The sequence below is a fragment of the Accipiter gentilis genome, chromosome 18 (genome assembly GCF_929443795.1).
Source record: "Accipiter gentilis chromosome 18, bAccGen1.1, whole genome shotgun sequence".
NCBI lineage: Eukaryota > Metazoa > Chordata > Aves > Accipitriformes > Accipitridae > Astur > Astur gentilis.
The window spans coordinates 24,503,486-24,520,770 of NC_064897.1; the positions used below are offsets into that span (position 1 = coordinate 24,503,486).

The 17,285-nt window shown below is 37.7% G+C and overlaps 1 protein-coding gene across 3 annotated transcripts in view; it reads left to right on the forward strand.

Moving 5' to 3' along the window:
* The window catches only part of CRY1 (cryptochrome circadian regulator 1), a 37,918-nt gene that overhangs the window by 4,059 nt on the left and 16,574 nt on the right, over positions 1–17,285 (forward strand). For all 3 annotated transcript variants that reach the window (XM_049822338.1, XM_049822339.1, XM_049822340.1), the window contains exon 2: positions 16,529–16,637. In XM_049822338.1, coding sequence (XP_049678295.1) covers positions 16,529–16,637 — 109 coding nt within the window. The remainder of the gene's footprint in view (positions 1–16,528; positions 16,638–17,285) is intronic.

Genomic DNA, 17,285 nt, shown 5'->3' on the forward strand with positions numbered 1-17,285 from the left:
CCTTCTGTAGCATCTGTTAAATTTTGCTATTCCGTGCATCTGGTTTTGAAAAATATGCTTACAGTTTCAGGTTATGTAGGTAATGATTTATCCTATAGAGACCTGTTTGTTGGATATGGGAATGGTGAAGAAAGAAAGATCGGTGAAGAAAGTTTGTCAGTGGAATTATTCCATGAATTATTTCAGTTTTAAATGATATAATATGTGTAATTCAGGCAGGCAAAATTTGTGTATTATACTTTGTTCATTTTGGTGACATGCTTGGTATGTAAAAAGGAGTGCACCAAAATCATTGTGGCTTCCCTGCTAAAAACATCCCTTTAAGTTTGTTTTCATGGTGTAGCACTTAGGATGAAAATCTGTTTGATTTATGACATATTTAACATCAAAAATCCAGAGATGATGCTCTTGGTTTTTCATATACGAAGCTAGACATACATCAGGTTTGGGAGTAACATTAGTTTTGTACGTGTCCTGTAGATACTTCGGGGTTTCTTTTACAGGGTAGGTAGCCTGTGCTGCACTCCGCTGCTACAGCCAGGGTGTAACAGGTCTGCAAGGGAACTTCAGTGTTGCGGTGTTCTAGACGTACCCGCCGTACTTTTTAGTGAGTGGGATCGACTCCAGTGCAGCCTGCAACTTGGAGCACTTTTGTCCAACCAGCCCACTAAATCGAGGGTGATTAATCTGTAAATTTCGAAATCTGTTATCGAAGAGTGGTAACTTGTTTTCAGAAGCCGTGTGTTCAGGTGGGAGTTCTGTGGTACCGATGGTTAGATTGGAGAAACCCTCCAGTGCTGCACACCTAGACTGCCCCACTCGTCGTCTTTCACCAAAAGCCCTGCCTACCTGCAGTTCAGCTATTCCCTCTATAATTCATCATGTTATATGATCTAGTCCTATGATTTACAAAGTACGTCACTGAACCACACTGACGTATGTCCTCATGGTTTTAATCCCGCAGCGTTAATGAAAGGGGTGGTTCCACCCTTTTGTGATAGCACACAGTCCTGTGGTGAACCAGGTTAGCTCATCAACCTGTCCGAAAGAGATTAGTTACCGGTTTTGGTGGGGTGACCTCTGTGGTAGATTGTGCCAGCAAAAAGGTCACGTAGTAGTAGTGAAGAGGCGAGAGTGGGAAGGGCAGGTGCTATTTCTTTCAGTGGCAATATAACTTTGAGCCAGATTAAAATGGCCATATAACTGCAGCCTGCATTGCTTGTGTGTGTAGCAACCACTGGGTGTTTTTTGGAAAGTGATTATTGGTTTCTTCCGTGGCTTGCCATTTGTTGACACCCTTTGAAGTTATATTGTCAAAAATAAGTCTGGGCCTTTTTACTGTGTGAGGGGAAAGGCCTGATTTATTTTTTTTTCCCAACTGTCAGAATATGAGAAATAACCCTGCCAGCTGAGAAATTATGCTATGCTTGTTTACTTGTTTTGGTGAATGATCTTGTATCCCCAGATTCTGTAATGTAACTATTATTAAATTGGACAAGAAGTCTGTACTGGTTGGTCCAGAGGGAGCAGGTGGTACTGCAAATTCAATTTTATACAAAGTGTTCAATAAGTTGTTTTTTTCCAAGTTGCAGTTGTTATAGGCCAGAAAAATTCCAGTGAGCATTTATACAATTTGCTTTTTGACTGCAAGATTGTTCTTGAAAGAATTTAATTCCTCAGGTTAAGAAGTTTGGAGGTTTTAGAGACCTGGTTTTACATCACTAATCTCCAGGTTTGAGGATATCAAAAGAACTGGGCAGAGTGTTCTTGATATGTAAGAGTAGCATGTGGACTTTTGAGTATCAAGGGTCAAACTTAGTCTTGAAACAGCTCTGTAGGATTATTTCAGTCTTCCTTCTCTTGGTACCAGAAATGTATTTTTGTTTTATTTTACCCAAGTATCAATAGATGACATTCTTTATTTGAGCAGGGGAAGGTAATCTGTCTGCAGCTTGTGATGTTACCTCCTCTGGTGATAAAAGGAGAGGGTGATAGCCCCCAACAAACACCATCTGTGATGAACAGGAAAGCAGCTTTTTTTAGGCAATCAAGAATACAGATTTCCCCCCCTCCCCAACTGATCACTGTGTGGCAGTGTCAATGAATTCTGCATCAGCTCTTCAAGGCAAATTACTTAATATATTATCATCCTCTTTTGGCCATTTTCATGCAATAAAGTATATTATCCTCCAGTTTATGAAAATGTCTTCATTGCTACTAATGGCAGCTACTCTTTAAACATATTTCATTATGCAAATATTGCAGAAAAAGCTGTTTATCATTGTACCACCTGAACTTTTTGGTTTCTGACAGTTTATCTACAGCATGGGAGCCTTTATTTTCAAGGAAAATGATTCTTTTCCATACTCTCTCAATGCCTGGCAGGTTTTCAGGTTAGTTATATAACCTGTGGTAGGAGGAAGGTCAAGCTGCCAGCAAAGTCGGCTGTTTTTTCAGTGTAGAAGTCATACTAAAGTCTGTGATGTATTAATTTGTATATTGAAAGCAACTCTTTGCTTTAAGGAGTTTTGTGACCTTCCCGTAGTGACCTAAAAAGGCAAAAGTCAGCTTGAGAATTGGTTGTGTAAGTAGTGTGGGAGTATGCGGCTTTGTGTTTTATAGGCTTAGTAATTTGCATATCACATTTTTGCAGGTTTAATAGCTGTGCCTTTGGTTACCTCTAGGAAAGGACTGGATTTGATTACCAGGGTAAGAACTTCATGGTATTTAGGTGCAATACATTTTACTTAGATTTTTCAGAACTCCAGTTTAAATGTGGATGAAGGTTAGTTTGTGTGCTTCTGTATGCTTCTGGCTTTGAAGTTCTTTGCAATGTAGGTCAACAGGTGAACTATTATTGCCATGTTCTTCTAACCCCAAAGCCTCCATATATTTTTCAGGTCACCATTAAGCGTTTGCTTTCACTGCTTTGGAGTTTTGTGTATGTAAATGTTTCTTTATGCAGGAATAAAGCTTCAGTGGAGCTGAAGGATAGACTGGAAAGGACTGGGGAAAACAGGTCAATATTGCTATGTTTTGTCTCAAGTGTGTAAATGGAGACAGCTGTGGCAAATGTCTACATGTGTATCTGTACTTTTGGAACAGTTATGAATCTGAGAGCATACCAATTAGTAATGGAGAGAGAATAAAAATTAACACATGAGCTTTGTTAGCATTGGTTCAGACAGCTGAGCTGCAGTGAACAGAGCTTCCTAAAATACACATTTTTTTCTTAAGTTCTGTGCTTTGTTTCTTTTTTTTTTTAAATTGCACTAGTATTTGAAAGGTCTCAAAGTCTATATGGGTAAACCTGGGTAGGAAATAAGAATTTGATTTCTTTCAGTTGAACGTGGGTCAGCACGTATTCTGCAAGTCTAATTTCTGTGTTGGCAGGCACATGATGTCATGTACACCTGAGCTTTTGTGTTATGCGTTGCTTCCTCCTGCAGCTAAACTAGAGAAATTTTCTGGCCCTGCCTTTGAAACTTACTTTATCTCAGTGTTTCTTCCTTCGTAGGAAAGCATTTCCTTTCCTGTTCAGTCACATGCATTCCTTTTTTTGACACCTGTTAGTATGTTTGTGACTCTTGCACAGCCGTGAAAAGTAAAGGCTGCAAAATTCTTGCACTGTAAGGTTGATTCCTTTCATAATATAAACTCCTATCCTTTCAAAATGGAAACCAGAAATGTTGCAAAAAGTCTGTTTAAGCTCAGATGGGGAAGTTGTGAAGTATGAATATATGTTGTTATTGATTCTTCAGTGATGGCGATGAAATATCTACAGCACCGGCTACTTAGGAACAGCTCCTGTAACGAAAACTTGGATTTTTCTCTGTTATCTATCCAAAGCGTGGAATCCATGACTTAGGAAATGCTTTACTTTTTATAGTAAGGAACCTGTGGAGTTCAGTGCTTGTAGATATATTTTTTTTTTTTCCTTAGTGCCAATATTCTATTTACCCTGTTGGCGAAGGGTAAACTGTGCTGCAGTTGAGAAAGAGGGGCAAAATAATGATCGAGAAAACAGAAATAGGAGGGCAGTTTTCATCAGAAAGATGAGTAAACAGGTAACTCCTTCATGTAGGTTGCTTGTTACTTCACGCTTTGTATGGTCCATAAAACATGATCATGGTCTGCGTGGTTACAATTTTTCTATGTACTAAAGATACAGAACACCATGGCAAGCTTTATCTCTGTTTTGCATCTGTGCTGTTCTGGTACTGGAGAAGTGTACAGAGAATTGTGAGACTCCATTTTATAAATCAACTGGCATTAAAAATAATTAATGATTTGACCTCCAATATGTTGGATTAATTGAAGTATGGTGTAAAATTTTTCTTTCCTATGTTCTCTTTTGAGTTTCCTCTGAGTTGAAATTTTCTGTCTGTAAATTCTGTGACATCAAGTGGTTTTCTTTTTTTATTTTTTCTCCTTCATATTTTGCATTCTTGAGAATAAACAAACTCTTTTTCTAGGAGTCCTAAAGTAGAAAAAGAGAACAATACAGCTTTTAGCAATTGCCTACTATTGTTTCACTTACTACCTGCTCATGGGAGTGGCATGACTCTATCATCTGTAAAAGTTGAGATATGCATTTAAAATAAAATATTCTACAGAGTGATTTTATTTTTTTTTTTGCCACCCAGGTTTCAGAAGGGTCTTTGATGGGGAGGAGGTTGCATTTTGGTTTTGTTCTTTGTTTTCCTAAGTCTTGCTATGCGTGAACTCAAGAAGTTGAAACTATCCAAGTCTTAATGAGGGTGATCAAGCAAAGGATGTCATCTGAATTATTTGTTTTATTTGGGTCACCTAGGGATAATTCCTGTGACTTTCCATAGTTATTTTTCAGCAGATGACAGGCTTAGTAAGATCCAGTTTACTGTGCTTCGTCTGTGTTTCTTTTTAGACAGTGTAGCCATTTGCTGTTTGCTGCTATTATGCAGTACATCCTAAATCCTGTGAATGCTTCTTTAAATGACTTGTTATGAGTGACTTTTTCAACAGGTATGACCTGGAAACATCTACTGCTGTGTAGTTTCTTCAGTTTATGACAAAGGAAAAACTTGTAAATTGCTGTGATATTGATAGTTCAGCTTTAATTGTGGTATATTTTCCCCTTTCATTTCAAGGCTTTCATATTCTGAGGAGATCTGTATAAAGATTAGGTTTTTATCATGTAGTCATGGTGTTTTTCAGTGAGCAGGGTTTTTTCATTTGATTGACATTTCCTTTCTGTGAGCTAGTTGCCAATAAATTTACTGGTGAGAAGTGCTTTATTTGAGCAGTTGTGTGTTATTCTTCTAAACCATGAAGAAAATAATGGGTTTGTGGGGATAATGTGGATCTTCTTATTTTTACATTTTAGATTTTGGCTTTCTGCATTCTTTCAAATATAGCTCCACCAACCTCTCTTTTTCAATGATAACTCTGAAACATTGTGTTAGTTTGCTGAAGAAAAGTTCTTCAGTGCTACGTCTACTATAAGTTTTACTCCAGTTCTTTACTACTTCCGTATGAGACAGCACAATGGAGCTTGCGTTTTTGTCCCTGGAGGTCACGCTTTCAAACTGAAAAGTGTTACTAGTGATCAGATGTTGCTCTTGCAGTAGCAGCCTTTCTGATTTTTTTTCATAATTCTACAATCTTTTTTCTTCTGCTAGTCCATCTTTCTTCAAGAATCCTACCTATGCAGTTGCTTCTCTATGGCTTGTCAAGTGCAATGGTAAAGTAAAAATAGGTTTTTGCGTTGGTTTTTTTTTTTTCTGTTCTCTTTGAAGAGTGAGAGATTTGCAGGAGTAATTACCTCATTAAGATTTGTTCCCAAGTGAAAGTGTGTGGGAAATTTCAAAAACTTTTCAACTTGTAGTACTGTATTGTCATTGATTCCACTATTTTTCCTGCTGTACTTACAAGTTTTAAGAAGACTTAAGGTAAAGTAAGCTTTGCTGCATGTGCTTTGTTTTTCTGCTTTCATAGTATGAGCTGTATCTGTCAGAATCTTTCTGTTAACTCAAGTTTTAATTAGGATGCACTATACGGTAATGCATAGCATGCCTTTTGTTGGAATGAGTTGTCTTTCACCTGGAAGTGTTAAGTCTCTTGGGCTTGCTTCTTAAATTTCACCCTGAATGAAAGCTTTTGGGTATAGTGTTTACATAAATTGATCAAAAAATACCTATGCACAAGTCAGTGTGCTTGATGTTTGAAGCCTTGTACGCTTATTTCTACAGAGATAATCTTTATTTTCTTCATGAGGTTAAGATACAGTTCAATGAAAAGTTGCACTGGTGATCCTTTTTCCTTTGTCATAAGGTTAATGGTCATTAACAGCAATGGTAAACAGGAAATTAAGTTAATAGTCAACGTTACTTCCTGGGTTTGTGTGGTACCTTTTTATGTCCCCGCTCCACCATCCACGCAGTGTTAAATAGGGTTTAAAAACGTCATTCATGAGGGTTTTTCTTTTATGCAGATTTAATGTTACTTAGACCTGTAATAAAGGATTATGCCCGTTAGCGTGTACTTGGATGGTAGCGCTGGAGCAGCCTGTTTGCGCTGAAGCGCGCTGCCAGCTGTTGACCCTGGCAGGGGACGCGTTGTTCATGAGCTGCTGTTCGTTTTGACACCTTCCCCTTCTATTTTTTTATCAGCTCCTCCGGTTTTGAACATTGGCTTGGTACTTTTTGAACCCTGTGCACATACTAGGTTTCACTTAACCTTTAGCAGCTAACACTTCTAAATACAACACAGAGGAGCAGAACCGACCCGCTGCCTGTACCTGCTCGAAGCCTTTCTCTGTCCCGGTTAGGAATAAAGTTCGGCCGTGGTACGGGAATCCTCTCGGAGCGGCTTGGAAGGGAAGCAGAAATTCGGCTCCTACTACAATGGTTACGTATAACTGGAAAAGTAGGTCATTGTGGCAGGGAGTAGTCCAAACAGCCGCCTGGTTGCTGCAGCAACGACCTACTTTAGGAAACTATTTTTGTTGATTCATATTGAAACGTTCTTCTTACAAATGGTAGAAGGAAATGATCGGGTTATGAGACATGTAGCAATGAAAGGTGAAGACTTTGTAGGCTCCCCCTCCCCTTCTCCCCCCCCACCCCCCCCTCCTTTGGTCTTGCCCCTTGATGTTGGACGTATGGGGATTAAAGCAATTAAGGTTTGTTTTTCTCCAGTTTGACCTCTAGTGGGGAACATCTCTTCTTGCTTGAAGGCTCTGCATAGCAATAATACTTACAAATGGTGGTTAAGTTTCCAGAGTTCAGAGCCTAAAAGTGCTCCCCTATCATTTTTATCTATAGAAATAACTTTGGAGTTTAAAAAAATTTTTTTAAAATCTTCTTTTTTAGGAGTGTCTCTTTACTGGAATGCTAACAGTTTGTCTTGATATTCAGCTGCTCTTATTTTAACCGCTTTGCCTCCAACAAAGTTCATCCACCTTCAGGAGGGTGGGCTTCATGCCACCCCTGCCCTTTCTTCTTCTTTTTTTTTTTTTTAAATTGGCAGTGTTCCTGTCTGTATCTTCTACATTGCTATTAATTCTGATCCTGGCACAAGCAAACTGGAAAAAATAAAGTTATCCTATGTAGGATGATCTTTTCCAGTTGTCTACACCTTTATTCTTTCAACAAAGTACTAAAAAAAAAAAAAAAAAAAATCTGTGACTGGTGTTGAGTAGGCAGCGAATTTTGGTAATTCATTCCCATGTTCTGAAAGGAATGGGTAGACAGGGAAAACAAGGAAAATATAAAAATACAGTTGTTCTAATAAAGGTTTCATTCTAAATAAAATAATTCTTCATCTGAACTACTATCAATTCTGCAGATACGATTGAATATCACTTTTTAGTTATCAGAATATTCTACTTTACTATGTAACTTCTCAAAATTAATTTAGCTACTTCAAGTGAGGTACCTTCTGTTGGTCCTGACCTTCAGTATTGCAGTCAACTGCTGCAGTTGTGGCACATGAGGATACCATGTTTATCTGGAGGTTATTTAGATTTTTTGACGTATTATATCTTGAGCTATATTTCAGTTTTGTTAACCAGGGCTTACGTTACTGAGCTCCGTGCACCTTTTTTGTCAGCTCTAGACTTTGAGATGGAAGGCCTCTGCAGCTTGAAGTGAACCTTTACCTCCAGTAGTCTACTCATACGCTAAGGAAGTTTGGGACAAAGTAGAGTTTTTCTGGATTTATGCAGCTTAAAAACAAAGCTGTGTTTCAGTTAGTTGTTTTTTTGTTTTCTAAAAATATTCTTTCTACATGATTATCACTCAAAAACCTGAACAGATTTTGTTCACATTTACCTTGTATTCAGATGTAAATGACTCAGTTTTGAAAGACCAGTTCAGAAAATTTTGGCCGCCTTGATTCATAAGAGTAGCAATGGGAAGTTAGGATAATGCTGAATGTTTGACCACCATAATGCAAGCACCACAGAGATGAAATCCAGTCAGTTTTAATTAAGATTTTTCAGGAATAGCTTCAGGGGTTTTTTTTTTCTGTTTTCCAAACTTTCTACCAATTTCTGTGCTTGCTAATAGATTTCAGCTCTGTCCTTAATTCTCTTCTATTAGTTTAATAGACTGTTCAGATACAGAAAGCCAGAGACAATGGAGTTATACCTTAAGGACTTGCTATTTATACAGTATAGTTGAGAAATATATTTGTTTTACACATTGTTTCATTTCTGGGAAACTTAAAACTGTTCAAAAGCTTATTAGTAGTAATTATAACCTTAGGGTCATTTTAATGTAAGGAAAGTAAAAATTTACTTATTAAAGTAAATAAGGGGCAGTATAAAATTTGTCCTTGAGAATCAGATTGCAAGACTGTATCTTGTTATAGTGCTCTTATTGCGCTTGCTCTTTTGAAATGAGCCATAGCTGTTACTTTCTCATGGACAGCTTAGATTGCTGAAAATAACATGGCTGAACTATTTTATAAAGCAGGCCAGGTCTGGTTTAATTACATCAAGCCTTATGAGCTGCCCATTTAAATAAGAGAACTTGGGTACATGAGAATAAGGAGTTTTAAATTTGTTTGAATACAAGCATGTCTGTACTCTGAAGTAACTTAGTTGTGTAATTTGCTTCTAGGTCCTATTTCCCCAGCTGTCCCCACTGCAAATACTTTTGTTTGCTCTTAGGTTTTCCTCTTTGGATCCAACTAGTTTCTCTCTGGAAAGAGTAGGCATAAGGAATTTTGGTCAAATAATAAGGACTTTGATTTATCAGTTTGGAATTAGAGGATTAGAGAAAAATAAAGACAGAATATGTACGTTAAAGAATGGAGGACACTGAGAGAGATATTTAGGAAACTGTGAGCCTGTTAGTCTCCTATCACCAGAAGGCTGACCTTTGTAATAAGCAAGTAATTTGAGATGTTTGTTGCTAGTTATATGGGAATAGTTTAGATGAATAATAGGTGCCCTTTGAATGTGAAGTCAAGAACCAGATCTTTGCAGAAGCTAAATAAGCTATTTGCTGTGACGTATGGCTCACAAAAGAGGAACCAAATACAGATTGCTGTTTGGTGGTTTTATGAATGTCTTTTGAATAGGACAAAAATTTTGTATCTTTCCTTCCTTTGGGGAATGCTAACCTTGAAAAGGTAGTTCAGTTGGAAAGAAATTAATGAGGAATGATACGTAAGGAAATGCTAGCTTTATGTCCAATGTAAGTGAAGCTAGATTCAAATACTTTTGTTGTTCTTAATAGGGCAGTATTGCTTGCTGTACTTTGTATTCTAGTCCTATTCCATATGTGAAATGGTCTTTACTATTTAGCTTCAAAGATGCACCCAAAAGGACTCAGCTTGGAGAGATTAAATTTTAAACATCGCTTTCTCTCAATTATTGTTCAAAGCCCTTTCTTTCATCCTTTTTCAAAGAGTTCAATTTATTCTTTAAGAACCTCTTTTACAGCAATTACAAATATTTCAGCTGTATATGGGCTTGGGTGTATCTTGCATTCTTCCCCCATCACAGCTCTGCTTTGGCTTGAAGATTATAACAGTAGTAAATATTAGAGGAAAGAAGCCAAGTGACGCACTTCATGGTCTGTGTTTGGTTTTGTTTTTGCATGTGGATCAGCTCTTACTAAGTTATGAAAGATGCTGAAGTCCTGAATTGCACTCTAAAGGAGCTGTTTTTTCTCCACTGACTGTAGAGCAACCCTGCAGGAGATTAGCTAGCTCCCACAGCCACTTCACTTAAGTATCTAGAGTTGAATAACATGAACTTTTTCCTGCTCTTGTGTATACGTTTAAAGGATAATACCTCTATGAAATGTATTTTTGTATACCTTTTTAGGATGTGGAAGTTGTATGTGGTATTTGCTGAAACAATGTAATATGATAAGGCATGCCTCTGTGACCTTGATTTGGTAATAGGAAAATATTACTATGGCTTGCTGCCAAAGGATGCGGTGGAGTGTACATAACACTTAAATCCTGTCTGAGCTTAATCTTCTTAAAGTTTCATAAGAATATACTGCTTGCTCTAAGATGCACTGGTTGGTGGCAATCAAACAGGAAAATATACTGATAAAATGTTAAATATTTGTACATAAAATTTGAGATACTTCTCAGTGTCTCATACTCTGTTTTGGTATTGGATGAAATCTGCCTTATTATTCCTGTAGAAGCTAGTATGAGGAATATGTTTACCTAAATGGTACTGGTCTTTCATAATGACTTAACAGAACATATGGCAAAATAGCAGACGTATGAAAGAAAGGCTCACTCTCTTCCCATGAAGAGAAATAAATGTTGCATAATTTATTAATACAGTCAGGGTCTAATGCTGTAAGCTAAAATAAAAAAATGTAGTTGTCATACAGTATGTAAAATTCTTTCTTTTTTGAATCCAGCTCTCCTAAACTCTGAAAGACAAAGGAGTAATACCTGATAGCAATGTTGGGGGAAAAAAAATTGAATGGGAAAATAAAACTAGCAGATGTTAGGCTGCTTAAGATAACTCTGATAGGCAAAGTCTGGGTGGCAATTGGATATCCATGACATGAGTCTCTTGTTTGACAGTGCTGCTTTTCTTTCACTGGAGAGATTGTGATCAATGGCTTGGCATGAGGACTAGTGGGTAGATAGAAGGTATTTAGAAAGGTTGGTTAAACAGAAGTTTGGATGGATTGCTGGAAGTTGACCAGTCATAGGTAAAAATATTAATTAAACTTAGGAATGAAACAAGTTTTAGCACTGTTCTTTTTCACTCAACTTCTTAAACTTCTTTCTCAGAATGAGGAAGCCTGACTAGATTCCTTTCTTTTGTGTGGTACTGGCTGTGCAGTCTAACACTGCTGCCTTGCCTAATGGTTAAATTCAGAATCTGAATCAGTTCAGAAAAAAACCCTGAAACTCAAGTTTCTTCATTCTTAATGGCTTAGCACCGTCATTTTCAGATGTGAATGATGCCTGAAAGAGAAGTCATTGCATTTTAAGTTCCCTCAATTCCCAGCAACTATCCTCATTTCATACTAGAGAGGATGGTTCTGTCTGTTATTATGGTTTCAGGGTGTTTATTACTCCTAAAAATAACCCTAAACAAGATTTAAGAGTAGCCTTAAACAGCATGTCTGTAAGTATCCTTCTTGCAAATCTCCTAAATAAAAATGCTACCTTTTAAACAGACTGCTCCTGACTTCTTCCCTGGAGAAAGTCTTTAATCATGTTAATAGTGCAGTCAGGAAGGCTGCGTGATATAGTGCTTAGTTTTGTTCATTTTGTTAATGGTTAACTGCATCAACAATTAGCTATTTAACTTTTTGAATTTCTGCCTTGATGGTACCAGTTTATTTCAGTTGCATTGTAGCTAAAATTATGATCTGTATTATGCAAACCGGTTTCTGGCAGTCACTCCTAAGATGCAGGGGGGCAGAACATTTAGTTTAGATTTCAGACCCCAAGCAGACTGCGTGATTGGCAGCAGGGAAGACTGTGGAGTTTATTGGATTAAACAGCTAAGATTTTACATGCATGTCTTTTTAAAGAATGCGGTTTTCAGAAGCTTTCATGAAAATGTTATCGTAATTAGATGACCCTGAGAAAAATGTGTGCAATGCCCTCTAAGAAGGCAGGTATGCTTTGCATTGGCATCTTCCCTGTGTTAAAATAAGTAGGTCTTTTCTGCCTCCCTCCATCACCTTAGCTATGTATGTACCTCACATGGTTTGCTACTGTGAAATTAATGGTGAACTTTTCCTTCCTCTGGTTTGTCCAAGGGAAGCTGAAGACCAGATGCAGAAACCTGGGCTGATGCTCTAATCTGATAAAAAATATCCATGCATCCTATTTGTGTCTTTTTAATGAAGTCACGTCATGCAGTTTTTATGTTCATTCAAAGTGAAAAAGAAAGTGCTTTCCCATTGACTGTGAGGTTGAGAGGAAAAAGTTTTAGATCGCAGACTCAGAAGCATGACCTGTTACTGTAGGGAGAGATTTAAATAGCTCCTAATTGCCACACTTTGGTGTAAAGTGTAATAGAGTTCAAGCCTAGTAGCTTTTACTTTGTAGCTGCTGTGAAGAAACTTTGCCTCAAGAGCTTATATACTGAAAAGAAATTACATTTTATGACTTGGAGGTTTTATACTTTGTTTCAGTTCAGACTAATACACCATTCATTTTCATTTGTGTTATACTGTGAAAGGAATGTGTTTGTGAGCATTTTGGTGTATTCGGAGAGAAAGCTCAAATAATTTTGCCTTGTCTGTGCTAGAATGCTACTCTTAACTATGTTGAAACGTCTGCACTGAGCAAACACCTGCATGTTCCTGTGCTGCAGTACGTGCCCATGCATGGTGTTAGTCATTCAGAACTATTTTCACTTGCGAACAGGTGTTACCAGTCAAAATGATACCTTGGAAAATTAAAAACTCTTCTCTTCCAGATCCGGTAATAATTCACTGTGACAGTGTGTTGGATGCTGAGAATAATTTTATTATTTTTCTATTAGTATGCTTAATATGTGTGGGGGTGTGCATGTTGTGAACATGTTATTACTCTTCCCTGATGTGTATGTTATAGATGAAATGGTAATTTGCTAGGACAGGTGATAAATGCAATACATTACTATGCCATGCCAAAATTGGAGAAAGTGCTGGAATTAGAAGTTGTCCCAGGGAGTTGGTACAATTAAAAAATTTCCTTTCATGTAGGCCTATTCACATAGACATATGTTAACATGTTAGATGAATGCAGAAGTTCTGAAAGGTAGAATTTTCCTTCCTTAAATTCAGACTAATTTTTACCTGGATATACCTGAAGCTAGGTGTTAATTAGCATGTATTTAACCTTAGTAAAGATGCTGTGTTGCTTCTGCAAATTCTGAAGGTACTCATGAGAAAGAGGAGGTGAAAATTTTGGTTATGACAAGCAGTTGATTCAACTATAATCTTCTTGGTAGTGGTTGTGTCTAGAAGTAAAGATTGAGGAAGGTTCATTTTTAATTGAGGAAGGCAAATCTGTGAAGGCGCTGCTTTTTGACAAATTTTATTAACACATTAATGAGAAAATGCCTTCAGATGTAGTGTAGCATAAACATAGTTGGTGACAACAAAATAGATGAGTACTTACTTGCAGCACATTTTGTTAAAACACATTTGGTCCAACTGAAAGATTCCAATATGCTTAATAAAGTGCATGCTTATTCCAAGTAACCACTTGTAATCTGAATTTGTGTTCTGAAAGTCAAAAGCATTATTCTTCTGCATTGCTGTTACTGTAGATATTGCAGGGTCACTAGGGTTTAATTTGGTCAGTTATTTTTGAACAATATGCTTTCAGTGACAGCCTTGCAACTCAGACTGTGGTTTGGCTGTTTTTCATTTGTTCGGTTTTTGTTCAGGCAGGAGGAATGTGTGTCTTCCTGGCCACTCTACTGCTGCCTTCCTACATATATTTAACAATTTGTCTACAACATTATGTTTGTTAAATACATGAAAGAGTTTTATGAAGATTGAAATGCTGGAGTGTGGTAAGAGATAGTTAAGAGAGATAATAGAGGGGATTTGGGGAACCAACAAAATAGAGATTAAACAGTATTAAGGGCAAGTTTAGGGGTCTTGGATGTGAATTGAAGACTGGGTCAGTGCATGTAATCTTCTTGAATAGGATTTGTGCCAAGTCCAGGCTATAAAATGTATGTTAGGCTTGTATGTATGTTAGGTTTGTATGTTATTGAGAAATTAGAGGCAACTGAGATGCAAATAGGAAAAAAACCTAACAATTTCCTGAAAGACAGTTTTTTTACTTTGAATAGTTATGAGCAGTTTGTCGCCAATTTCTCTTCGTACCCTTTCCCTATATTCTGTGATACAATGTTAAAAAACCAAATAAAAACAAAACCAAAAAACCACCACAACAAAACCCCAACAAACAAAAAAACTCCAACCTTTCCTGGACTGTTCCAAAGGCATCCAGGATGGTATTGCAGTTTGTCTTCATAGCTCTTTGTGAAGTATATGTGAAGGCACATGATCTTTGAAAGCAAGATTCAGGTGGATAAGATTACTGATAAGGTCTGTCATTCTAGCTTTCAAAAAAAGAAAAAAAGACAAAATGAAGCTGTACCTTTCAGAGTCCATCTGGAAGTGACTGTGTCCTGGGAAAGTGGGGCCCAAATTCTGATAGAAGCATATGTGATTCTCATCTGATTCTTAAAATGACTCCTCCGTGGTTTTTAACTAAATGAGTATACGCAAGTTTCTTTTTACATACAGCATATCCTTCATGATCTTGCTACTCCGGAGGTGTTTTTTGGGGTTTTTTTCAAAATAAAATTTAGCAAAATGAGAGAATTAGACATTTTTGGCTTGTTCCAGTCATTAAACATATAAGCATAGTTGGCAGCCAGGAAACAGTTGTATTCTTGTACACTGGCTTCCTCTCAGACTTGCTTTCTGTTAGCCTTTCAGGTCAAGTGAGCCATGCATTTTTGTCATTTAATAGCAGCTAGGGGGTTTTCCTGCCAGCCTTCTGTATGTTGATTTTTATACTTCTTTTCCATATAAAGTTGGAGGCGCTGTGTGTTGGGCAGGCATCACTTGCATATTGCTAAATCTCTAGAAAATATAAAAAATGTTGGTAGCTTTACGACAGTCATGTACGCTATATCCCTCCTAGGAGGTGTAGCATTTTCATTGTAACTGGTTATTTTTTAGGAATCATTCTTAAAAACCTAGGTGTGTTATGAACTCCTGATTTTAGTAAACCTGGTTGCTTGGTGCCTTTGTCTTTATAACGCTCTGGGCACTTGCAGTGGTGCAGCCTGCCCTTCCCTGGTAGCTCTGCACCTTTTCACCCAGGCTGCAGGCACAGTGTCTCCCGGCCTCTGTGGCGCTGCTTTCCCTTGCTCCTGTGGTGCTATCCTTGCTAGAGCAGGCTCGCTTTCTCAGGAATAAAGGCCTGCAGTGTGGGAATCTCCTCTCTTTTCCCCCCCTTTGGGTGTAGCTTTTGGTTTATGGCAGGGGATCCAATAATGTGTGTGCACAGAGGCTAATGACAGGCAGGCTCTGACTCATCAGCTGTCCTGATCAAGGTGCGCTTTGGTGAGTGCCAACAGTGTTGTAAGTAAGCACTGCTGACAGGGTTTGAGCAGCTCCTGGTGAAAACTGTATTGCTACTATGAGGAAAAATATTGTGGAGAAGCCACTTGTTACACTGGAGGAGTCCAGGGGAAGGCCACTCATCTGGAGACCCCCAGCATCTCTCTTTCTGGCCGGTTGCAGGGGAGAGTTTTCATTTTTCCTCTCCTTCCTTTTGTTTTTATTTCTTCCCCCAAACAACTTTCACCATTGGAGTTGTTTGTAGTTACTGTACCTGCCAATAAATCTTTGCACGTGTGAACCTGCTTCAACATCCTTTGTGCAACTACCTGTTTCTCTTGAAGACCTGCAGATTTGCAGCACCCCATTTTCCCCCCCCTCCTTTTTTTTCCCCCTTATTTGCTGATTTGCTCATTAAATAATTGAGGTGAGGTTGGAGCCAAGATGCATTAAACTGTTATATAGGGGGCTATTTTTATAAATGAAAGCCAAAGGGATAGTTATGACCATGTAGTCCTCTGGTATGCTGTTTTTAGTAACAGTTCAGGCTGCTGTGTTGTAAGAAGGACTTGGATTAAGTTTAGCAGCAGTATGCCAACAGCTGATTGTTTGGTTTTTTTTCTGTGGTGTGCTTTTTTTCTTTAGAGTGACAAGATGCTTCTAGTTTTCGTTCAGACTTGAATATGTTATAGTCCACTCCAGAGCTGAATAGTGTTGAGGTCAAAACTTAAATGACAGTGCAGTTTGGTTTTCTGAATTATGTATTGTTGAATATATTATATGATATTGAATTACTGTAAGCTAAGTGTAATTAGGATCTGAACAGCCATGCATCACCAAAATATGTGCCAAATACTGAAGGTCTGATAATCTTTGTTGGATTGTTCCTCTTGGTTCCCTTTTTCTATTGTAAAATTGTCTGGTTTTCCTCAGAAAATTAAATATTTCTTTACAATTCCTTGCAGATTCCTGCTTCAATGTCTTGAGGACCTTGATGCCAATCTTCGGAAACTGAATTCACGTTTGTTTGTTATTCGTGGACAGCCAGCAGATGTTTTCCCCAGACTTTTTAAGGTAAATGCCACCTTGCAGTTGTTGTTTCTATCCATAAATATGACTGACAAACTAATTTCAACTAGAAATATTTCTTGTACTATATACTTCAGTGCAGGTTGTTATCCATGCAAATAATTAACTATCCTTGCAGTTTGTCTTTAAGGTAGTTTTTGTTAGGTTTGGGTTTTCCCCCTCTGTGCATATCGCCAACTGAATTGAGTTGCTCGTAGACTTTACAGGTTTTGGTTTCTTTATTTCCAGAAATTGAACTGATTTCTGATGGTTTGCTAAGTGTAGGTACTATATATTACTAAATTTTCCTTTCCAGGTTCCATTTGAAATGCTGAAATATAATTCTGTGTACATGAATCCAAGTTCAAAGCCTGACCTGTAAAGCAATGTTTTATTTAGGCCAAATATCTGCTGTGGTTGCTTTTTGGCCATTAAAAGTGATCTAATAAGCTTTTTGCCAGTAGTAGACTTGGTAAAAGCATAGTACAGGTAAAAAGCAATTTCTATTCAAAGAAGTTTAGGGGGTTTGTGGGAAAGGGTCTTATTGAGCAAATTAAAGCTGTGAGGGATTGTTACTGATACTGATTTGTCTTCCATGGATAATAATGTATTTAAGGTAACAATACTATAATAGGGTAGTAAAAATGAACACTT